A 25,671-nucleotide genomic window follows, 5' to 3' on the forward strand; every position below is an offset into this window, starting at 1 on the left:
GATCATATAAGATGCTACAGGATGCAGCCGATTAGCTTAGCATTGGCAAAAAAAACAAAAAAAAACCACTAGAAAAAGCCAACCTGGCTCTGTCTAGGTAACAAAATCCGCCCACTGGCACATCTAAAGCTACCACAGTTGCTGATTGTAACCTTATATTTAACAGACAAAAAATTAGATGGCATTGATCTTATCATCTAACTCTCAGCGGAAAATGTGGATTTCCCTAAATGTTAAACTATGCTTATATATACGTTTTTTCTCTCTGATACAGGAGGTATGAGAAAATGCTTGCAAGTTTGGTGGATGCTCTTGGTTATGTTAATAATCTTTAGTTTTTTAAGAGAGAACATAGACCTTTAAATCAGCACATGCTCAGGTGATGTTCCACCCAAATCAAGCACCCTGTAAGTTTAAATAGTGTGTTTTCATCTTCATGAAGAAAAAAATCATATTGATTTCAGTCATTCTAATGAGTTTTACAGCAGACAACAACAATCACACTGTCAACAGAAGATTCTCCATAATCCACCTATAAGCTGTTTTATGGAATCACTATAACTGAAAAGACAGATTTTCCGTACCATTTTAATGTGTTGGTACTCTAAAGTGTGCACAGACTATTGTGTTTGCACGTTTCTGAGTCGCTCTGAGCCACCTCCACTATTATGGAGACATTAATGAGTTTACAACCTGTCTGGATGAATGTGCTCACTCTGGAAGAGCAGCTGATCAGGGGGCGGTCAGTTCCTTCTCTCTTTCCTCACGGCATTCCTGCCACTGGAGCCTCTACGCTTTCCCCTGGTGTCAGCCTCTGCACAGTCCTCCTTATCAGGCCGCGGAGATGCTGTCACCCTCTCTGGAAGGACAAAAGTGGACCACTACACCTACAACATACACTTTTTGACCAACCACTTTAGATAAGACCGGGCCTGAAATGGAAAATCTCTCAACCCCATCAGAACTATTTATGACTGTACAACTCATGAAACCATAATACCAAATAATGTGTTAGGCTGTGATGCTCAAGCAAAGACAAGAACAAGAGGTGTGTCCAATACAGAGTGGACAAAATAACAGAAACACTTTACAGCCCTGCAGTCAAGTAGCGATGACTGCAGATCACAATTCAAAAGGAGGTCATTTTAATTTGAGTATCAATTAATATGGTGTGGAAACTTTGATAGAGGTTTGACCATCCTGACAAAACCATTTTGAGAAGATTTTCAAGATATACAGAAGCACAAATGTGCCAGATAGTAAACATACAGTCATGGAAAATAATATAAGACCCTTGTTTTCTACAATATCTTGTTCGTTTTAATGCCTGGTACAACTTAAGTTATATTTGTTTGGACAAATATAATGTTAACAACAAAAATACTTCATAAGAGTTTAATTTAAGAGCTGATATCTAGTCATTTTCCATGGTTTTCTTGATAATAACCAAAATCATTTTCAAGAAAACCATGAAAAATGCCTAGATATCAGCTCTTAAATTAAACTCTTATGAGCTATTTTTGTCCAAATAAATTTACCTTTAGTTGTACCAGATATTAAAATGAACAATAAACTGAAGAAAACAAGGGTGGTCTAATAATTTCCCCCATGACTGTATGTGTGCAAGACAAAAACTTAATTAAAATTATGAAACATGCCACAGTAAAAGTCTGAAAAAACAACAAAACACTGCTGAACACAAAAAAGCAGCTCCATTTTTAGACTACATCTTAAAGATTTTCATCCACACAGAGTTTCAGCACCTGTGTTCGAAATAGTCTCCGTCTAAACCACCACACCTTAGAATTCATGTCACATGACCATTCACGTACACTGGGCATGCATGTGCCAGTGTTAGCAGGAAGCAGATTGTCTTCTCTGCTGTCTGTGGCTTAGTTGCAGAAAATACTACAGAGGAATGGCGAAAAGTAAGGCCAGAGATTTTTTTGCTTGGACCAAGGTGAAAGTAGCACATAGTTGTAAGGTTGTCAATCACTTTGTGGCCAAACCGTGGAATTACAACTTTTGGGTCCAGCATGTGATGCCATGGTGCCCAAAAATGCTTTTTTCCCATTCAGTGGGTTGACATGCACAGTTTAATCGAACTATGCTTAAAAATCGATTTTGGCATCTAATCGGCTTCTGTCCATGTCCAAGTTTACATGTAACTGAGAAAATTGAATAACTGTCGGGAATGTGTCCTCCTCCTCAACACTAGGTGGCGATATGCGTCGTTTCAGCGGGTTAATACGGCCTCCTTTTCCGGCTAATAAACAAGTGGAGAAAGGCAGGAAAGCGGCATTTTTGAACACCAAGATGGATGGTGATATTGAGGGGCAGACAAGAACGCCAGATGCTGTTGGAGGGCTACAACAGAAGCCTGTCTTCAGTTTGACACTTTGTGCCGTCGCTACTGCCACCGGCTTACTTGGATATTTTTGTTCATGCCGGCGAAAATCCTATTACAATCGCATTATCAGGGTATCTTAATCAGAGTTGGATAACTCTGACATCAGTTGGACTAACATGTTTACATGCACTTCAGTTATCCAGTTATTATTGTCGGATAAAAGCAATAATTCGTTATTTTCAAGTGTTATGTAAAGGTACTGCATGACTTACATAGTGAAAGAGACATCTGTAAATAAGTGGATACTTTACTTTTAGGTGAATCAACTTCCCAGGAAAATAACTGGATTCAGCTATTAGTAGATTTTTCAACAACAAATTATTTAAATTAGGGCTACTCTTATTTAAATCATTTGTTCTAAAAGTTGTTAAATTCACAAATAGCCGAATCCGGAGTTATTTTCCTTCCGCTTATCAGCTAAAGGAATGGTAGTTTCCTGGTAGTTTCCTCCCCATACAAGCTGAAGATCCAGATGATTGTATACGCAGAAAACAAGCGTTTTTCCGCCTCACACGCGGCTGAGCCACTCCCATAGGAACGAACAAGGCCTTGCCTCCAACACTGTATCCGGTTTTCCTTACACATCCATGGTCCAGACTAAAATGCAGTCCCAGAGTTTTCAAACAAGGGGGTCTCCAGCATTTTCAAAAGTCTCCAATTTAGGTGTTTAAAATACCAGAGTAGTGTGGAGGTGGAACAAAAGTTCTGTGTTTAACAATGAAAATGTATTAGTGTTGATGTAGGCTGAGAATCCAACAGTATTTACAAGTACATCCTAAACAATACTACAAACTACTCTCAAAAATGAGCACAGATTTTTATTTTATAACAGTCCCAATAGCACTGCCCCGAGTATATGATCATGTTGGTTTTACCGGTATAAATTAGTTGGACTTATTTCCTGAGAAGTTATATTTCTATACATTGCTCCAATATATGGATTCCTTCAAACTGTGTATAGATAAGTATGGATCATATGAAATCAGATATCTTAGATTAAAAAATATAAAAAGACTTGACAAGGTTAACTCGATATCTGCAGAGACATGTATCTGACAATGAAATGGTGTAGGCGTTACAGGCTGATTCATGTAACAACTTTTCTCACGATCCGTCAATTATTTCTGCCAATGGCACCAGATTTCCAAGGAAATCATAAAAATTGTCTTACGTGCCAACTCAACACATTTCTGCTGCTGATTCAACTGCTGATTTTTTCCCCATATATATTGCTTTCCAACTCATCGTTTGACACCAATTTCCAAACTGTGTGCTCATGTCTGATTTTTTGCCTCTATTTTTCTATTTGGTCAGTGCAATGTGACAAAAACTGTGATTTACTGAATTGAGAAGTTTAAATAGTTAATCTGACTTTGACTGATCTTGCCTTCAAAGGAGGGCCGGGGTCCAATTAAGATTTCTTTACGGTCGTCCTATGTGAGAACTTTGGCACGTCAGATTCTCTGTTGGACACCTGATGTTGGGGGCCTCATATCCAGACTCCGTTTTAGTGGCCTGAGGTGTGACTTTAGCACCGCTGCTCTCACCCGCTGAGTCGGGATAAACACAGGCGAGTGACTTCTGGGGAGAGCCAAAGTTCAACCCACCACACATGGAGGGAATGACATTATGAAAATGCCATTTAGGTCTCTTCTTTTGAACAGATGTGATAGATTGAATAAACTGGTCAGGTTGAACTATAAGGAAAACAGTTAAATATCATCTGATTTGAGTAGAAATTAGCTCAATGTTGAGAGCACAGACCGAAGAACTGAAACATAAAATAATAAAGTCCTTATTTTTCAATGGAAAACTATGTGGCCTATTGTTAAGTAACAGCTCATTCAGGAACTGTGAGTCCCACCACATGAGATGGTGTGGGAAAAATGTGGAAAATATAATGTTGCTTTTGGCAAGGCACTCGGTATTTCCCCTTCCAGTTGAGCAATGTGACACAAACTGTAGGAGTGAGATCTACAGTAGTTGTCTTAACTCGCCAACAAAGTTTGGACTTTCAATAACGCTCCTCTGTCAGCAGCTTTGACACACAAACACAAATAGTATTATAAAGGGTGCATGAAACAAGCTAATTCATGTAATCCCATGTATAATAACAATATTATGATGATGATGATGATGATGATGATTATTATTATTATTATTATTATTATTATTATTATTATTATTATTATTATTAATAATAATCTGATTTATATAGTGATTTTAAGACTTAGACCTAGACAGACTTTATTGTCATTCAGTTATACATAAAAATATGCACACTGAATGAAATTCCGCTGCATTGGCACACAGTGATTGTGCTCTGGCATGTCATAAATAAAGTATAAATATAAAATATAAAACTGTAAAAATAGAATATTAATATTGCACAGAAGTGTAGCAGCAGAAAGTGTTTTGTACATAGACATTAAAATAATACAAAAATATAAAAACGAGGTACTCAAAGTCACTTGAGTATGTTGTCCAGCCACATCAAACAAAGATATTTAAAATCATACGAACATCCTCACTTGAAAGTTGTGTAACAGGGCAAGATGAGATAAACATTATCTCCCATTAAAGCGGTGCAAACTTTCAGTCTCTCCCACAGACTGTATGTAAAGAGTGGCCATATGACAAAAACATCTCAATCACCCCCCTTGTGGCTGCAGTATTGGCCAATTATTTGTTTAAAACATTGGGGGGGGAAACGGGCCGTCAATAAGAACACTGTGATCACAAACTAGCTGGCAAAAAAAGTCTGCTTTCTCATGGGACTTAATTCTACTGTTGAAAAGCTTTCTTGATATTATAACAGCTTGTCACTCGGGGACAGGCAAGTAAATATAATGTAAATGTAAATGTATAAAACAATTATGCAAAAAATTAAGACTTTTATTTGTACCTTTTTGCGGTTTTGGCAGCCCATCGCCCAAAACGACATGTTCAAAACAGATAAATGATAATAATAATTTTATTTGTATTGCACTTAAAAAAAACTATGAGAGGAACACAATACAATAGAGATAGAGTCGATCAAATAGATTACAACTCTCCTGTGATTAAATTTTCTTGTGTATTTAAGCCGACTTCTGTTTCATTCTGCAACCGAGGTACGTGCAAATCGTGTGTAATGCTAGGGTGACATGTTCCGATAAGATGATAGGTTATAAATTGCGCCCCCACCACGTTGGGGGATGGGGGCAAACGGAAAGATCAATGTATACAGTATATACAGTACATTTTTTTAAAAAAATGGTTCCTGTCTTTCTTAGGTAGTTCTTATCACACTGATGTTAGTTCAAATGTTAATATTTATATATAATTAGCTTGGTTTAACCTAGTTATTTGAGCCTGGGAAACAAGCCATAACGCCATGATGAGACAGGTGTGATTTACTCACGATTAATTACTCTCACTGGCAGAGGGGAGAGAAAAAAGTTCCACTCTCAATTTAAATTTTTTTTAGAAATCTGTGAGGTGTGAGTCACACCTTTACGCTCATAAAATAAAACTTACAAGGTAAAAAATGGTAAAGCAAACATTTTGGTGTTTTCTGGTTTTCTGAATTTAAGTGTTTTCAAGTGATAAGTTAATTGTCCGGGGACCATGAATATTTGGACCAAAACATGCAGTCATGGAAAAAAGATTATTAGACCATCCTTGTTCTCTTCACTTTATTTTTCTTGATAAAGATTTTAGTTATTATCAAGAAAACCATGGAAACTGGCTAGATATCAGCAGTTATCATTATATTTGCCCAAACAAATGTACCTTTAGTTGTACCAGCCATTAAAATGAACAAGAAACTGAAGGTCTAATATTTTTTTCCATGACTGTATAAAGCAGAAGGCAGCTAATACTTTATTGCATTTTGTTGCGGACTGGGTTTTGTACCTGATGGACATGTAGCTTCCTTGTTCCTGATCATTGTGAAACATTTAAACTGAAACAAGATTGACATCACAGTAAAAAGTCCCTAGCCTTTTTTATTCCGACAGTCGGGCACCTTCCTTTAGGAATACTGCTACAGAGAGGTGAGTCATTGTGCTGCCTACATGTGTTATCAAGTTCATCTTTCTGCTTTTCCATGATGAACTGAAACCAAGGTGCTTTCACCTGAAGAGAAATCGCGTCATCATTTTACAATGGATTTCTCAGGAAAATAATCAGATTTCTTTCATCTGATCCTGCTATTTAAAGTTTACCTAGAGCTGCAAAGTGGTTGTTGTTTTTTCCTACTCTGTATTCCCCTTTAAATGTTTTCTTTAAGCAATATCCTCAGTATGACTGAACAAGGAAACATGGGACTCTCCTGCATGATGTAACGATTCTATAGGTTCATGTTATAGTCTCAGGCTTCAATTATTTCAACTTTGTTTCTAAGAAATCCTGTTTTGTCTTTTTTTCCTTGTACATTGACTTGACCTTGGTTTAATTTCAGTGACAGCATCGTTTCTTCCTCCTCAATCTCATTATCAAAACTTTCTTTTATAAAAGAAAAAAATCCAAACATTCGTTAATATTTTTCCCTAATAATTCCAATAATCACTTACTTTGTTACACTGCTGTCATGGAAAAATGATTAGACCACCGTTGTTTTCTTCAGTTTATTGTTCATTTTAATGCCTGGTGCAACTAAAGGTACATTTGTTTGGACAAATATAATGATAACAACAAAAATAGCTCATAAGAGTTTAATTTAAGAGCTGATATCAAGCCATTTTTCAATGGTTTTCTTGATAATGATTTTGGTTATTTTCAAGAAAACAATGGAAAATGTCTAGATATCAGCTCTTAAATTAAACTCTTATGAGCTATTTTTGTTGTTATCATTATATTTGTCCAAACAAATGTACCTTTAGTTGTACCAGGCATTAAAATGAACAAGAAATTGAAGAAAAAGGATGTTCTAATATTTTTTTCCATGACTTAACATAGCCTCAGGGCAGAAGTTATTATATCTTTGCAGTGACTGCCACCCAAAGTTAAATATGACAATTTTATAGTGAAGTTACAATAATGGTAAAAAAAAACAACAACAACAAAAGCTGACATTCAACTGAATTATACTTGTAACCTGTTTTTAGAAACACAATCTGCTTATTAACATCATGGCGACATGTCTCTCACATTTACTCAAATTGTACACGGTCGCCCATAAAGTTTGAATAGTTTTGTTTTTCAGACACAATCCTCTGTTAATTGTGGTTTCATTTTCATTTTGATATGTTTGAAAGACATTGAAAAATATTTTTTTAGAAGATATAAAGTCAAGAATAAATCCCATTGTCACAATCATTTCATGGAAAGAGGTAAAAAAAAAAATGTATTCCAACTTTATGGGCAACTGTGTAATTTCAAAATAATAGAGAATTTCTTTTTTACCTCCTTAGATTACTCAAGTGGGCCATGTTGGGTTGAATCAGGATATATTTAATATGTCACAATATCATTTTGTTGGCCATGCCATTGATCTAACATGTTACTACTTGCTGAAAATGAACTATCAAATGTTTCACACGTTCTTGTTTTTGTCAAACGGCAGACACAATGTTTTATATTCAATCAAATCAAATGCAGTTTAATCAGTATTCTTCATTGATTAAATTATGTGACCTTGTCATGAGCTTTGTGGCTATCAAACAGAGTTTTAGGGAACAATAACACAGCATCTGAAAGACTTAAAGGTGACAACGACTACTCTACAGTTGGTTTAGATGAGCTTATGACTGTTGTTGCCTCAGGTGCATCCGGATTAACAATCCTGCTGAACAGGTTAGCGCTACCTGACTGCAAGGAGCACACGTTTCATTTCCTGACTTCAGCAGCTTTTCCCAAGAAAATTATCTACATAATGAGTAAACACAAGATGGTCATGGGGGTCTGACTCCTTCTGATGAACACCACTTGTCATTGTCTGTTTAATCTGACCTACCCTGGAAAGTTTCATGTTTACTCATGTGACTCATTAGTGTTGCAACCTAGAAGCTATTGTTAATGACCTAATTACTAAAAAAGCCTAAAGGCAATGTAAGTTGGAAGTAAAAATGATTGTCTTGTTATATTATACTGTACAGGTGCATGTCAATAAATTAGAATATCATAGAAAAGTTTATTTATATCAGTAATTCAATTCAAAAAGTGTAAATAACACATTATATAGATCAATTACACACAGAATGAAACATTTCATGCCTTAATTTATTTAATTTCTTCTAATTATAATGATTATGGCTTACATTTAATGGAGACCTAAAATTCATTGTCTCCAAATTTTTTTATAAAAAATATACAAAAGACCAATTTTAAAAAGTATGTTTAATATGGAAATGTTGGCCTCTGAAAAGTATATCCATCTATATGCACTCAATACTTGGTTGGGGCTATTTGACTTGAACTACTGGAGATGGACTTTTCCATGATATTCTAATGTATTGAGATGCACCTGTATATCCCTTGAGAAGAAAATGTAAATACAGCAGTGAAAAGCTGATTTTGGAGACTAAAAAGCATCAAAAGTTCATTTTAAGCTTGTTTGTTAGAAGGAGTTTCATTTTTAGGTGGTGGATATCTCATTTAGGAACAAACTCCTCATAAAGGAAGAGTAGGTGTATGCAAACAAGATATGTTTGCATACACCTCTTGCATTATGAAAATTAGAGCCTTTGAATAAACAAACGTCCTGTTTAAACTATCCTCCCTTCCCAGTTCACTGACAGGTGAGGTGGGAATTGAAAATATTCCATAAGTTTAAGAAAAAAATTAGAAAATCTCATATTAATCATCATGATACCTGATACATTCACACCCTCAGTTAAAATACCACAGTGATGTTTTGTCTATTTTTAACATTTACGCTGTGTTTTCTTTTCATTTCGTGGAACAAAAACAAAAAGGGTAATGCAACATTTCCCAAGATACTTAAGTTTCAAAATGATACTGATGTGTTTAAAGTATGTGGGGCAAAAATAAATAGACTACTTAAGTGTGCAGGCATTTTTCATGTCTGGGCATGCCAGTGGAAGCTCCCATCTTCCGCTTTGATTGACACACACCATCCAGTGTGTTAGGTGACCACTCATTGCAGTGCTGACCCAACAATGAGCTCCATTTGGCTCCTGGAAGGTGTGAAATGGCACACTTCTCCCTGAACCCCCCTGTCTTTGTTGTTGGGATTGATTTAACAGACAGAGGCCACTCACAGAAGGTGTGAGTCCCACTGGTTGTTCACCAGACACACACACACACGCAGACACACACACACACACACGCAGACACACAGCCTGTGTGTGACACAGCCCTAAACTCCACCCCTCTTACGCAGACACGCTCTCACCGGTCTGACTAACAGCCCTCACCCTGCCCACTTCTCTCTCAGTACAAGCTGAACTGCAGCAGTGAGCACACCACACTCTTGGATTACACTCATCCATCACAGAAGGTTTATCTACAGAGCAGCTCAGAGCCCCACAGAGCCTGGCAGCATGGGGAGCAGCATGTCATGTTACCCCCAGCACAACTTCAGATTCTCCAGCAAGAGTTTCATACGCAGAAACAGGTAAGAACAATCCGTGTAGTCCAGGTATTCTTACTGTACTTGTGTCAGTGTGTCATGCTCTCGGCTGCCGCTTGTTTTTCTAGACTCTGTGTTTCAGCTGGAAGGAATTCTTGGTATTTCTCAGGGTTTTTGAGCGAAGAGGTTAAACAGAGGTTGTGAAGTTTGCGAGGCCAGGGTCAGGATCATGTGGTAATACAGGATAGTCTCAGAGCTGTGCCTGAGCGCTGCCCGTCTGGCCAACGGTGTCAATGATCCAGTTACCATTTGCCTCCTCTTTGCATCCCTGTGAAGATAATCTGCCAGCTGTCAGCGAATCTGGTTTCCCTCCAAAATCAGGACCTGACCCCAATCATTATCAAGATCACATGTGAGCAATTATACTTAATAGCTGATATCTGGTTTATGATACCTGATATATGTTGTACTAATCTGACATGAAGGCTTTGAACATGAACACGGAATATGATTGACATTAATGGGTTGTACTTGTTATTCTACTAAATTTACTTTGATTATTCGGGATTATATGCCTGGGCATGTTACCCTGGTTCCAGCCCACTCTCCTAGACCAGCACATCTGATTCTAATTATGCTCTGCCCCAGTCTTCTGCCCTGTGCTGTGTGATGATTCAGGGTCTGGTTTTGTCAAACGTGCCATGAAGCTCTTGGTTTTCAAATAAAAACAGAAGCAGGGCAACCTTTCAACAAAAAAAAAACCAACGGCTCAAGCTTGAATACTGATACACCTTCCAAGTTGGTTCGATGGCTCGGCATGGACAATACGTTCAGTGTTCGAGTTTCCTGTGTACCCTACTAAGTCTTTGTGTTGGTGAATCAGGCCAGCCTCAGGTATTCCCTACAGAGAAGAGGAGCGAGCAGCGGTTGAATGCCACTACAGTGACTTAGAGAATGTTGGGTGTGCAAACCAACTACCTGTCTATTATCTACATTCCTCTTTCACTTTGCAACTGTGGATTGCATCAGTGTGCATGGTTTTCTCTGTGCATGAATACACTGTAAAACACTGATGTACTGGAATACCATCACACACTAGACACTAATCAATGCCTGATGCTGGACTTCCTGATTAGACAGACCTTGATTCCCACCATGCAAACAATAGCCTGCGTTGTTGCATGGAGGACACTGGCACATATATGTGCAGATAAGCAGATAAACTACAGGCTGAGATTGTAAAAGCAGTCCCGAGTCTTATCATTGCAGTGAGGGAGCTTCCTCATAAAGATGTGACACTAATGGTAACTGATGGGGGTCATGCAAAACAAAGAAGGACATTGAATGCTGATTTTCCTATGCATATCCTCGCTATCAGAAACACAAGACCTGATTGTTCTTATCATTTAAATGGCTGGCATTGATGGAGCGAGGGCATAGGAAGGAGCTCCAGTTAATTCATATGACATGAGACACAAATCATGATGCAAAGTCATTAATCTACTGTGAAAATTGAACTGTCGGCACTTCAGGTTTCAGTTTGTGACCTGATTACTATTTTAAAAAAGAGGAAAGAAATAAGTCACAGATCCTGAATCTGATATGCAAAATGGTGGAGCAAGGATTGTTATTCAGTCATGGAAAAAATTATTAGATAATGATTTTGGTTATTATCAAGAAAACCATGGAACATGGCAAGATATCAGCTCTTAAATTAAACTATTATAAGCTATTTTTCTTGTTATCATTATATTTGTCGAAACAAATGTACCTTTAGTTGTTATAGGCATCAAAGTGAACAAGAAATTGAAGAAAAAGGGTGGTCTAATAATTTTTCCATGACTGTATGTAGGTCAACTCTCATCTGACAACAGTAGATGAGAGTAAACTAACATAAACAGGAAATACTCCTTGTGACGCTGCAGTTGGGAAGTTAACTGAAGAGTAAACATAGAATAGATGGTAAATATTGGAGAGTGAGTATTAACACGTGGTTTTCTTCTCTCTGTTGCAGCAGCCGCCTGTTTCGCAAGAAGAATCCCCAAGAGGGACAAGAGAAATCCAACAGCATCATCAATATTCTGTGTACCGTCACCCCCAGAAAGGTAAGAACCTCCACCAGCTCGTACGAGATGGTGACAGCCTGAAACTCAATCATCTGCATACCAAACAAAACTGCTCTCCTATAAATGTCAGCCTTTGTGCAACTCGATTTTTATTGGCGTGTCTGACTGATTTTAACAGCAGGTCTAACTGGTTTATTCAAGTCATGTCTAAACTTCACTCACGTTATGATCTGTTGCAGGAAATGTCCCATAAAGACCTGCAGACGATAGGAAACATAAAATGGGATCCTCCGTTCCCTTACGACCCGGCCAGCGGCTGGAAGAAGAGCAGCATCAATGTGAAGAATTACGGACGGATGATTCACAGCTCCAAAGTTCGTTTCCGCTTCCTGCACTGCCAGGTGAGAACAAAATGACTTTTTAATGACTCTATGTTGAAATATCAGGAAAGCAACTATAAAAGATAACAACACTAATGCTGCACAATCCCTCTTGCGGTTAATGAGGTCTCAAACAATGAACAAGTCTACAATGACACATCATGCCAGTCATCTATGTGAAGTGTCAAAACCAAAATAAGCAAACAACAATAATAAAAAACTGACAAAGAATAATAGGATGTAGCTCTGCGGCCACTGAACACTATGAAACTGGCTGCTGCTGGTATTGACGTAGTGGCTGGCTGTGAATAATCCAATCCATTCTCCTCAAAGCGGACCGCAGCCTGTGTTTGGACATGCTCACTTCTGCTGTGGTTGTGAAACATCTCAGAGAGAAAACCTCAGGGTAGAGAGAGTTCCTCTGATCCCGGAGACTGATAGAGGACACACCGGCTCCTCACTGTGGGAATTGCAATTTGTCAGAGCTGTGGCCCAACAGCTCTGTCAAAAAGTGACAGGAAAAGATTAATTAAAGGAACAGCGTCATGACAGCAAAAGAACATGTTGTATTATTGTAACAGAAAATAAAAGTACACAGGAAGGAAACATGTATTACAAGGTAGTGAGAAATGAATACGAATCATGAATCATTAAAGAAAGCGAGGATTGCCGTCAAAAAGACTTTTAATTGCAGTTTGTGGTCAGTGAAGAAATTCCTAGATTTATGGGAATCCTTCAGCAGCCTACTAAATCAGAACATTTCCTGTTGGTGCTCTGTGAATCAGCACAAGATACAAGAACAAGAAGAACAAGATGTTTCTATATGAAATAAAATATCAGACATAACCCCTGGCAAGGATTAAAAGAATAATTATTCTATAAATATATGACCGATTCTTCATCTGGGACAAACAACAGAGTAGAGTACAACACAGGCTTCCAGACATGCTTCTACAGTCATGGAAAAAAATATAAAACCACGCTTTCCAAATTTAACCAAAATCATTATTAAGACAACCACGGAAAATGGCTAAATATCAGCTCTTAAATTAAACTCTTATCAGCTATTTTTGCTGTTATCATTATATTCTCCAAACAAATGTACCTTTAGTTGTACCAGGCATTAAAGTGAGCAATACTTTGAAGAAAACAAGGGTGGTCTATTAATTTTTTCCACGACTGTATGTGCATGCAATATTTATTTTCATCACCCCAGCTTTTACTTATTAGTGTTCTAATTAAACCTTATTAAAAGGACAAGGATTATGGTTTTCTTGCGTGATTTTAGTATTCTCAGACAGGACTAATTTTATCCACACTGTATCTGCATCTGTAACTCTTTCACTGTTTAACTTCACTTTTTCTCTCTGCAGGATATACATGATTGCTACCTGGACCTCTTCCAGACACACCTTCATTTTGTCTCCAACAACACAACCGGACTGACATATCAGGTGAGGTTTTTATGGTTTTTAATATTCCTGTAGGGCAGAATTTAAAGTTATGTCATCATACATACAGACATGCATATCCTGTCAACACGGTTTGTGTTGGTAAACAGAAAGTATGATGATGCTTCTTTACCTCATAAAGTCTCATAAAGCATGAGCAGCCATTAATCATCATTTTACTGTGTCTGTTGAGAGCCATGTCAAAAAGAAACACCTACGCACCTGCACACAGTATGAGTCAGAATATAGATGACGGCATATGTAACACAGACATGAATACATCATCGACGTACAAGGCTGACCTCAGGGTCCAGGTGATTAAAAGCTGATTAATTGGCTGAAATAGAGCAAGGGAGATGTCACAGAGACTGCTTTTGGTATGTCAATGAGATTTTTTTATTCTTTTGTTCAAAGACGCGTGATAGAGCTTTTTGTTGTTTTGTGTGCAGGGAACTCTTCCGTTGAAAGAACTCACCATCTGCAACCTGCAACAGAACTGCAACCACAGCCAACCCCAGGAATTCGCCTTTCAAATAAACGGTAAGTTCGACCTCGCTACACAGTACACATTTGGGTGTTGGCACCGAGCACTGGAATGTTGTTATAATCACTTCTGAGTTTTATTGGTGGTGTTGAATTTATATAATCAATCAGTGGAAGAGTGGAAGCAACTTATCCAGGTGAGGGCAGAGTCTTTTTGCTCATATTTAATTTAATTTTATGATTATGACAGGGTTCCTACGGGTGCTAGAAAAACCTTTCCTTTTTTTATTTTTTTTAAGTGGTGTTTGCAAGGTTTGAAAAGTTGATTTTGAAAGAATAACTTGTAGTTTAGTTTATAAAGTCTACTTACAAAGAGGTGGCACATTCTTAAATTGTCCCACTTCTGGAAAAATGCTGTCACAAAACATATATTTGGTTGTTTATAGCACAATAAGGGCCAAGTAAGAAAAATAAACGGACCAGGGGAGGGGGGCAATATTTCGAGAAAAAAGTTGAAAATTTATGAGATTGAAGTGATTAATCTGCGAGAAAAAAAAGTCATAGATTTGCGAGATTAAAAGTGGCAAATCTACAAGAAAAATGTAGCAGATTTATGAGGAAAAAAAATGTATTGTATGAAAAAGCGTGAGACATCCTGCGGGTAGAAACGAATAAAATGTGGTGATGTAGTACCTGGAAAAACTAGCAAATTTTTCCGACTTTTCTCTCATAAATATGCTTCTTTTTTCCCGTAGAGTTACCACTTTTATTCTCATAAATTTGCAACTTTTTTCTCGAAATATTAACCCCCTCACCCTGGTCGTTTTTTTTTCTTCCATAATTGGCGCTAATAACTTTGGTCGTACAATAACATCTAATTTAATGTGGAGAAAAAGTAAAATATAGTGTACATAAATATCTTCCACAAGTGTATGGAGCTGGAGGAGATTCAAAATACACCTTGAAAATGCTTGAAAAATGCTTGCATTAGACTTTGGATAAGCTAAAGGAACCCTGTTTTAATTTGTTTCTATTTTTTGACCCTGCTGGTGGTCTGCTATGTTTGTCCCTCACATCATTTGTGGATCAAAGTAAAAATTCTCCTCACTTATAAACCTGAGAGAACCACACGCTATTTTCAAGCTGCAGCATTTCCTATGTTGTCACATTCCAGTGATTCAAAGGTGCCGCGACCCTCTTCACCTCCACTCAACCTCAAGACTAACTAGAGCTGGGCCCCCTTCACCCTTGGTCAGGGAGCCAAAACGGCCTTAAAGGCCCCGCTTGTTAGACAACAGGTGCACTTAAGTCAGCCCAGCTGTCGCGCAGAAAAGCCCAGCTACCGCTCTTAGCCTTGTCACTGCGTATAATCTATGGCACATTCCAAAAACTGCTCAGGTTAATGTCCTGTGGAAATGTCACTTAGCTTTTGAACTCAAACAATCTCATGTCCTTTCATTCATTAGAAATAAGCCGCTGTAGTGACTCAAGGGCTTTGGTTCTTGCCTGGGAAACAATAAAATCTGCAAAGTCAGGGATTAACGTAAAATTAAGAAAAAAAAAAGAAAAGAAAAGTCAATCCCGGCCACAAAGAGTGCAAAGTTTCCGTGTTTATATTTCTTTATCATTACTATCTCACTGAAATCTGAACACATCTCGCCTGTCATAATATTGACACTCTTTGACTTTGCAATTCCCGGATCAAGCCTGTTATTTTGTGGTATTGTATTGCAGTTGTTTTCATTGTTCAGTGTGAACCTATATTTACCTTATGGGAGGCATCACTGACAGGAAACATCTAGAGGAAGCGTGACGAAATTCTGAGTCAAGTGAAAGATCCCATATACAGATTTCCTCCCGCGTCCCGCTCTGGCTCAGCTGAGAATATGAATCAGCTTTTGCGCACAGCGGTGCTGGTGAGTTGGAGAATGACGAAGCAAACGCAGCGTGAGATGGTCTTTTAAGATTCCCAGAAGCCCTCACATGGTTTGAATTAATGTAGCTGTGAAAGTTAGATAATGATAGTTAATTACTTTTAACAGTAGTTAATGGCCTCTGTAAACTTTCTGAGTTTGAAGAGTCTCAGTATGTGCTCCCAGTCTGACTCCTCTCATTATTTACTTGCTTGAAATGTGGATAAACAACTTTTCAATGATTATGGTTAAGGTCTACAAGTAAGAGGGGATGAGGAGAAAGTCAAAAGATGAATCTAGAGTAGCTGCTTATTAAGGAGCAGTCAGTGGACTATGGTTCCAGACGATTACAGAACAAAGCAATGGGACTGGAATGAAACAGGCTATCTCTGCTGGTTATCTCTGGTATGTGTGGGGCTGATAGATAGAGAAAGATTGCAGCTCTTTTCATCCCAAGTCCTACTCATTCCTCCTGGGTAAACGGTTCGTGGGTGGGAGAGTCTGCTGCGATTTTTTAAATGCCAAAAGAAGCAGGTCAGAGAGGGAATCTTCCGCAAGAGGTCTTACATGTGGTTTTGAACACGTGTTAACATTTATTGTACTTATTGAACAACATGTTCAAAACAGCCACAAAAGGAGTTTGTGAACAGGGTTAATGATTCTTAGGCTCAGAAAAACAAGCCTGGCTAACACTTTCTCCTACTCGTCTCTTCTTGTGACCTTTGAACCCTGCAGGTGTCAGCCTTAACCCCATCATCGTCTACTGCGCCAACCAAGAAGAAATGGACCTGTGGTTCGGCCTGCTTAAAGAAAACATTGAGGCCAATGGGGGCACTGCTATTGCACCTGAAAACTTCACCAGAGTGAAAGTAAGTTAAAAAACACGTTTTCATACCCACTTGTAGTAACCCAAGGGCTTTGGTTCTTGCCTGGGAAACAATAAAATCAGGGAAGTCAGGGATTAACGTAAAATTACTCAGGAAAAAAAAAAGAAGTCAATCCCGGCCACAAAGAGTGCAAAGTTTCCGTGTTTAAAACATTGAGGCCAATGGGGGCACTGCTATTGCACCCGAAAACTACACCAGAGTGAAAGTAAGTTTATCAACATGTTTTGACCCCCCCCCCCGCTCCAAATAGCTGATGAGACATTGTATCAGGCTGCATCAAATCTGACTTCTGCGCTGCAACAAAGATTAACATCCTTTTGTGTGTGGGGTCATCTTTTAATCCACCTGGTGGATTAGCCTACAACCACTTCTGATAAAAAGAGGGTGTGTGACTGTGCAGATTTGATGAGTCAAGTAGGTCACTGCTGGCTCTCCCTGAGGCCTGGATACTAGGGAGCGGCATTGACCACATCACAGCCTACATCAAACGAACGCTCACATCTGCAAAGGGCTAAAGTGCTGACTCTACACCCACAGGTGGGAGAAACGGCTGATGAGACACATGACCCTAGATGTGTCACACCAGAAGAAAACAACTGAACCGTTGATTCTTTTGTAAGCCTCGGCTTGGAAGCGCTTAATGCAGCAACAAGAGTGACATTCTGGGAAAGAGATTCAGATCAACATGTTTAAATCTGCTGGAGAGCAGAGCTAAAAAAAAAACATGTCTCAAAAACTGTAGCAGTCTGAAAACTACCAGCTGTAGCAAGGTAGAAGCCATTACATTTTTGAGAAGATCAGAATCTCAGGGTGGATACACAAACAATTTTTCACTTTCACTGACACTGTTGACGTTTGTGCTGCATTCATGTGGTGTCAGAATAATCAGAAAAATTACTTTGAACGCCCCTGAAGTTTAAACATTAACAAAGCGAGATAGGGCATGCCTTAAAGGGAGGTCTGCGCTCTGAGTGCACTTTTAGTTGTATATCTTTTGTTACAATCTTTTATCAACTGATTCTAACTGTACGTAAAGCACTTTGTCACTTTTTTAAAAAATTATTTACTTTACTGATGATTCTCCCATGTGCTCCCATCATAGGTAAACCAGAACGAGACTTCTGAGGGCAGAGAGGAACTGAGGAACTCCATAAACAGAGAACCCATCTACGAGTGGGAGGGCTCTCAGCGGGACAGCCTGGGCACCATCACCTACGTCACGAAAGTCAGACTGCAGCACCTGCCCTGTCAGGTAAGACATCACTGCTGCTAATCAGGGGTGAATCACTATAATATCTCTCTGCTGTTGCCTGTATATGGAAATATACAGTACAACACTCATCATACATACATGTTTTCAAACTCTGGGAATTTTTCACCTGATGAATAAAAGCAGGATAACATCAGCTCTAAATCCAGGTGACTCACATAGTTTCGAGATTGTGCAACACACACATTACCTCAACGCAATGAAAGGAGTCAGTGGGAAGGGTGGAGTCCATATTTTGGCAAATGTTACCTCCTGTGCAGATTTAACACTATTATCTTTATTTTCCTGTCAAGGTGTAAGACAGTGGCAGACACCTGCAACCAACTGTTGAAATACACGACTCCTCGCTAACCGCATCAAAAATAAATAATGCTGATACGGCTTCACATAGCAGCCAATAAAAACAGTCGTCGTGACACGGCTTGCATGGATATCAGTAATTAATTCACTGTGGGAAATAGCGGCAGCCCGATTGAAGTTTGTGAGATTTAGGGCCTGGGTGTGTGAGAGGCATTTGCCCGGCTCACGCAGTGACTCGACTCACCTCACAGCTGGAATGTCAGCTGTCTGTCCAGACACACCCTCGAGAGGGAGAGGAAACATAAACTCTCAGTCTGCCGCACCTTTAAATGCCCCACTAACTGGTTCCACTGAAGACCTTACTGGGAATTAAACTGTGCGTCTTAACACAGTATTAAAGGATAATGCTGGTGTTTTTTAAAGTTTGTGTCAGGTCTCACGGTTGCCTCTCAGCTTTTGAATTATTCATAGTCTTATCAGAAAAACTGGAGTCATCAGATTGTTTTCTTACAATCAGAAGAAAGTGTTTGTTGCAATTTTGGAGGGTAAAATATCATATATAAGAGATAGGGAAATGACTCAAAATTTAAGAATTCCTATTTGACATTATTGTGTCAGACTTGAGAATTTTTTTTTCACTTTGCACACAAATGAGAATTTGGCTTCTTCACAGGGAGACAATCCCTCATGTTTCCTTATGTTAAGGTGTGTCATTGTCTTTTGACAACATAAAGCTGAATTTAAAGATAGAAAAAGTACTTTTGAAAAACATAAACAAACATTAAGTCATGGAAAAAAATGATTAGACCACCCTTGTTTTGTTCAATTTCTTGTTCATTTTAATGCCTGGTACAACTAAAGGTACATTTGTTTGGACAAATATAATGATAACAACAAAAATAGCTCATAAGAGTTTAATTTAAGAGCTGATATCTAGCCATTACAGATGGTTTTCCAGTAATGATTTTGGTTATAATCAAGAAAACCATGGAAAATGTCTAGATATCAGTTCTTGAATTAAACTGTTAGACTGTTATTAAACTTGTTATCATTATATTTGTCCAAACAAATGTACCATTAGTTGTACCAGATATTAGAATGAACAAGAAATTGAAAAAAAAAAAGCTCTAATAATTTTTTCCATGACTGTAGACAATGGTTAACTGACCTGTGAATGAAACTGCTCATGTATAAGAATAACACTGTGTAATTATATATATACTTGATGTATTGAAACAAAACTATACAAAGCTCATCAGCAGCTGTAATCTTGTGCCCACAGGAGCAGAGCGACAGACTGCTGGTGATGTACCCAGCAACGCTGATCATCCTATCAGAGGAGAACGATGGCCTCTTCTATAAGGTACCACCAACCTTACTGACCTTTCACTCTTCAACTTAGTCACATCCTGAGCTGTGTGCAAATAGTAATATAAGTGTTTGCATGAAATACTTAAAGAGTCATTATGATTACAGGGGAAGCTTCCACTCAACATGATTACAGTGACCACACCCTGCCAAGACGTCAAGCCCAACACCTTTATGATCGAAGGTAAACACAGTGAATGAGTGAGCGGCTCTGCTCCTCTGCAGCACATTTAAAAAGACATGTTAAAGGGATCTAAATCAGTGTACATTCTTATGCATGTGTTACGCTAAGTGGCCTTTTCCATGAATCCGCTAGCGTCACAGAGTGTAACCCTCCATGAATGAGCTGGTTTTATCCCCAGTGAATGACAATCTGACTATGGCACATTCCAGTGAGTGAACCGACCGAATGACAGGCTTTGTGCTCCCCGTTCCCCCTCTCTCTCTTCCCAGGGAAGTTGATCAACCCCATCGTGGTGTCGTGTCTGGATAGGACCGAGTTCTGCGACTGGATCCAGCATTTCAAAAGCGCTGACGTGCCCGTTGTCAGCCCCCCGCCCCCCGTGTATGACATCATCTACACCCCGACGCACAGAGAGGTGCGGCACGCCCACTTTTGTTTGAACAATTACACTACTCAAGTATGAGGACAAGAGATAAAGACAGACAAGATGGCCCTGCCTCTTTTGGCATTCAGCATTACTATGATTAATGATTTACTACAAATACTACTGCTACTTAGTCAACAGTCGGTTAAAGTTTAAAAAATGCTCATTGGTTCTTCAATCAAATATTTTAATTCAATTTTTTTGTTCTACAATCTCTAGGCTCCACATTTTGATAGGTGGAGTGGAAACAGCCATGAACGGTCTGAGTCTCTGAAGTTCAGCCAGTCGCAGAGTGGATGTGGGTCCCTCAACCTTCAGTTACCCATCCCCGAGGACAACCCTCTGTCCCCAGGATACACTGAACCCCTCTGTGTAAGTCAGCTGTGTGCTGCTTCTCAAGTATTCTTGAACTAATAAACAAAACTTAAGCACACCAATGCTTCAATATTTGCACAGTTCTAAATGTGGTAGGAGTTCGTTGTACGTTGCCAAAGAAAACCTTGTGTTTGTTTTGGTGGAGCAGAGCAGCAACACCTTTCTTTTACCAAGTTAATTATTAAGCAATGTCTGCAGACCAGAGTGCTCCCGTTGCAAAGGCTCAGCCAATGATCCTCAGGCCTTCAACTAAAAAGAAAATTTAAAAAGTCAGCAATTTATCCTAAAATCTACCAATAAAAAAAACTTTTGGCTGTTAGAAGACAAGAGGCTCTTGCAGCACATGTTGATCCAGAAGTAAAAACTTTGTTTGTTAAACTTTAGTCTCTTTAAGAAGCACTGGAGCACTCTGCATTATCAGGACTTTTGAACAAACTCCCCCAGGAGAGGGGCTATGAAGGCCAACTGCCTGTCCAATTAGTTTAAATTAAAAGGGCTCAGTGCCCAAAAGACATGTTGTTGTACAGCTTCTGACTTGGACCTCCACCCTCCTGATTAAACTCTCTCACAGTTAGATGACGGCGTTTACAAATAAAACACAAAATGATGAAGAAAACTAACACTGCAGAGAGGAGAGTTGATAATGTCATATTATAATATGATAATGTAATGTGATGTCACCCGTGTTGAATAGCCACAACTCTGTGCTGACTTTTGCTCTGGATGTGTTTGTTGTCCCTATAGTACAACTCCAGTCGTCCCTCCTCGGCTGAGACTGCCCGCCTGGGCAGCAGGACCAACAGCATGTCTTCCCACACCAGGCCCGAGCGTGACCTACGACCTTTGCCCCTACGCTACTCCTCCCCCCAGCGCAGCTCCTACCTCCAGCCTGCAGAGAGCTCAGCGCTATCTCAGGTCTACAGCACGCCCTACTCTGCCCGACACCGTGCCAGCCCACAGCGGCTAGAGAAGGCCCCGCTCGTCAAGGTAATTCAGTCTGGCATCTAACTCGATAACCAAATATTCCCCTCGAGCCCGTTGACTTATTTTACATATCATGTGAGGAGTAACTAAAATAGACACACCATGCAGTTGGCTGAGAGGGGTCATGCATATGGTGTTAACAAATGGGATAATAGTAGCATTTGTCCAAATTGAAGTTGAAAGATCAATCTTCTTCACGGTGCAAAGGATGAAAGCTCTATTATGGTTCATAAACAAAACTTAAGCCAGCGATCAGGAAACAGTTTCTGTACTGAGGGGGTGTCCTCACATTACTGTGGCAGTTAGGAGTTCAGTTTTGATACACAACACTGACAGCTGCAAGTCGATTTGTAAGACAACAGATTGCTGTCACACCACCGCTGCACCAGTGGCACTGGTCCAAAATCTGCATTTGGGAATCTGATCATACAGTGTGCCTTCTGTGAATACACAGAGTGTGAGAGACTGAGTTGATTTTTCTCTCATTGCTTTTTGTTCAAAACTAACTATTTGAATCTTTTGTGATCAGTCCAACAGCTGGAGCACCCCTCAGACAACCCTGAACTACCCCATGAACGCCCCCCAGCGCCACTCGGACATGTGTGCCCCACGGCAGCCCTTGTCGCCCCTGTACGATGAGCCCTGCAGCCCCGAAATCTACTCATTGGATGACGCCAGGCCAGTGGTAAGTGGGTCAATGATACTGGATCCATAGGTTCAATTTACACCTGCGCAGCCTGTAAGATATCAAGCAGCGCACGCCCACATACACACGTTCAGTGAAAAAATAACTAAGAGCACTTCATGCATGTGAAATGATCATGTTAATAATCTAAACTTCTGTTTTTTACATGTTAAAAGCTTCTCTACTCTAATACATCTCCCTCTGTTCTTTAGCAGCAGAGCTGGCAAGAGTCAATTCAGCAACACCACCACCATTATCAGCAGCAGCAGGGCCCCCAGCTTCTGCCCTCCTCCTTCCAGCTCCGCACCCCTCCTATGGGCAAGCGCTGCAGGAGAAGCCTGGTCCTGACCAACTCCCAGGGACAGACTCTGGGGCTGGAGATGGAAACTGCTCAGAGCCAAGCAGAGCAAAGGGCTGAGGCCGTGTCCAGGCTAAAGCTGCTACCTGCTCCCGGCCAAGTGCAAGAGCAGGTGAGAAACACAGAGATACTCATCTCCCAGGACACTCTGGTTTCTGGAATGCTTTGGTACAAAGTGCAACACTAATGCACTGCGTGGTAGCAGAGCGAGTGTATATACTTGTTCTGCAGGTGATATTTGAACAGATGCCACAGATGAAACAGATATTTTTAGGAACGTGAGAATGTTTGTTATAGCTGATCAACGGGAAGTAACTTTCTTTTGTTTTCACATCTTTTCATAGATCCTCCTCCCGTCGAGCTCTGCGAGGAATACCTCCCAGATGCCTTATGGTTACTCACCAGGTAAGAACTGATGGCATGCAAACATAAACCTGATAAGCACGCCCCTGTTTATATGTGCCTGTGTGTAGAGTTCAAGTATGCTTGACGGTTTCTAATAAATTATTATATCCCTCAAAAACTAAATCATTTTTTTAATCTTTAGGCAATTCATGTTATGACTAAATAAAACGTGATTTCTACTGAGAAACAATGGGTGCTGTTTCAAACCACAGCCATAACACTGCGGCATCATATTTCTCACAAGTGTGAGTTATGAAAGTCGTCACCAGCAGCCGCCTTCCTAAATACCACCAAGGACACAGAACATTGCTCACGCGCCGTAACACCTTAAATTAAACACTGCATGCACTTGATTTGATTGACTCTTGGGTCTGTCAGCAGGTAGACAGAAGGTTAAAGGCCACAGAATTGGAAAGTGCAGGAAATGCATAAATGTGCCAATGAAATTGAGCTTAGTGCAGCTCTAAATGCCATTTGTGCAGATGTCCCATGTGAGGGAAAGCCCGGTGTAAGAGAACACTGTTTCACAGACAGGGTTTACTCCTTCACTGTGATTGACAGCACACAACTGTGCAGGATTACACGTAGTAGCTACAGGCTCTAATATCAAAAATGAAAAAATGTCTATCAATGATTGCATTTCACATTGATTCACTGCTAAAGTCTAACATGTGCTATGACGACATTCTCCCATCTGCATGTTTGTACACCATTATAAAGAGGACATGAATTACCAATGAGGGCAGAGTAGCAGTGGCATGTTACACTACTGGTTTTACAGTAAGATTATATGTTGGTACAAAGCCAGTCACACCATACACATGTTGGGACTGTGTCCAAGTTTATTCAGTCAAGGCGAGGTTTGCATTTCATTGTCTGAGACTTAAAGCCTGGGAATCTTCTCTCGCTCCTATAGATCACCACTCGTACCTCGAACCCACAGAACCAGATGACCAGGAAATGGACTATGACAACATTTGGGAGTACGACTGTGATACTGGAATGATTCAGCCAACGTCTGGAATTTCGACACGCTGGACAGGATTAGACTATGGGGCCAGAGGCCCTGGTGCCATGGCAACCCAGCAGAGATGGTCATAAAACAAAACAATAGCCCGGCACTCGTCTGGACGTGTGCAAACAACAGATCTCTATCAGAGGGATAATAAAAAGCCAACGAGCACAGCCTGTGTTGCTCCTGCTGCATACAGTATGAACCAACAAATCTCATGAACTCCTTTGTCAGATGTTGGGTAGTCAAGCAGACGAACAATGAGTGCAGGAATGAAGAAGAACGGGCTAAAACCACAACATCATGAAAGTGATAACAGACAGACTTCAACTGCCTGTTTAATATGTAGCATTTAAGACGGCAGAGTGTATATACTGTGTAGCTTTAACTTTATTTTTTAATGTATTATTGTCGTTGCACTAAAGGATAATATGTAGTGCAAGAATCTCTGTCTTTTTAAAAATATATATTTGAGTATTTTCTAACATGCTGTCCAGTTTACTTATTGTTCTATTTTTTATTTAAAGCTATAAAAGCATTCCATCAGGGCTTGTTATAGTAAAGGATGTACATTTTTGTAAATGTTGTAAATTCGTTATTTTATTATGCTACATTATCAAGGCAAATAGATGTGGCTTCACCAGACTGCCTTAAAGGTGCTAATACTAATAGTGCTACTACAGTACTGTACTGATATCCTGTGTGGCTTCTTTTTTCATTTTTGTTTGAGGTGTTTATTTATATTTGGAAATAAAACTGTAAAAAAGTATCTGCAAGTTTGATTTGTCTTATATTTGCTATTGTTATCTTTTTTTTTAAATATATATTTGACCTTTATTTAACCACAAGCAAAAGATTCATTGAGATTAAAAAAATATATTTTTCAAGAGTGTCCTGGCAAAGACAGGACAAACAAGCACAATCAACGTGGTTACAGATATAAAACACATATATAACAATTTCAAACTAAAATAAAGTACAAATGAAAGAAATAAAATAATGTTAATTGTTTGACATGAGAGCCAGATTTGCCAGTTTTCAACTCATTTAGAATCACTTTAAATGTGTCCAATGAGACCAGCGAAGGATCAAAAGATTGCTATATCAACTTAATATGTCATATGTTGTCCGTGAAATAAATTCAGTAAACTGCTAAAAAAAAAGAAAGTATGTAGGTTGTTTTAAAGCAAAGTCCCATGA

The 25,671-nt window shown here is 39.3% G+C and overlaps 1 protein-coding gene across 2 annotated transcripts; it reads left to right on the forward strand.

Annotated features, from left to right (window-relative positions):
- The first annotated feature begins 9,830 nt into the window (after positions 1-9,830).
- plekhn1 (pleckstrin homology domain containing, family N member 1) lies at positions 9,831-25,240 on the forward strand. 2 transcript variants are annotated; one of them, XM_059333441.1, is made up of 16 exons: positions 9,831-9,971; positions 11,941-12,031; positions 12,232-12,393; positions 13,746-13,826; positions 14,273-14,363; positions 16,955-17,088; positions 18,209-18,358; positions 19,959-20,039; positions 20,153-20,228; positions 20,498-20,643; positions 20,872-21,024; positions 21,772-22,014; positions 22,541-22,696; positions 22,909-23,166; positions 23,399-23,459; positions 24,376-25,240. In XM_059333441.1, the coding sequence occupies exons 1-16, from the start codon at positions 9,898-9,900 to the stop codon at positions 24,558-24,560; spliced, it is 2,142 nt and encodes a 713-aa protein (XP_059189424.1). In that variant the 5' UTR covers positions 9,831-9,897; the 3' UTR covers positions 24,561-25,240. The 2 variants fall into 2 exon arrangements, with proteins under 2 accessions (XP_059189424.1, XP_059189425.1); XM_059333442.1 differs by having other exon boundaries at positions 22,912-23,166.
- Positions 25,241-25,671: the final 431 nt, after the last annotated feature.

The sequence above is a fragment of the Centropristis striata genome, chromosome 5, assembly GCF_030273125.1.
Source record: "Centropristis striata isolate RG_2023a ecotype Rhode Island chromosome 5, C.striata_1.0, whole genome shotgun sequence".
NCBI classification, from domain to species: Eukaryota; Metazoa; Chordata; class Actinopteri; order Perciformes; family Serranidae; genus Centropristis; species Centropristis striata.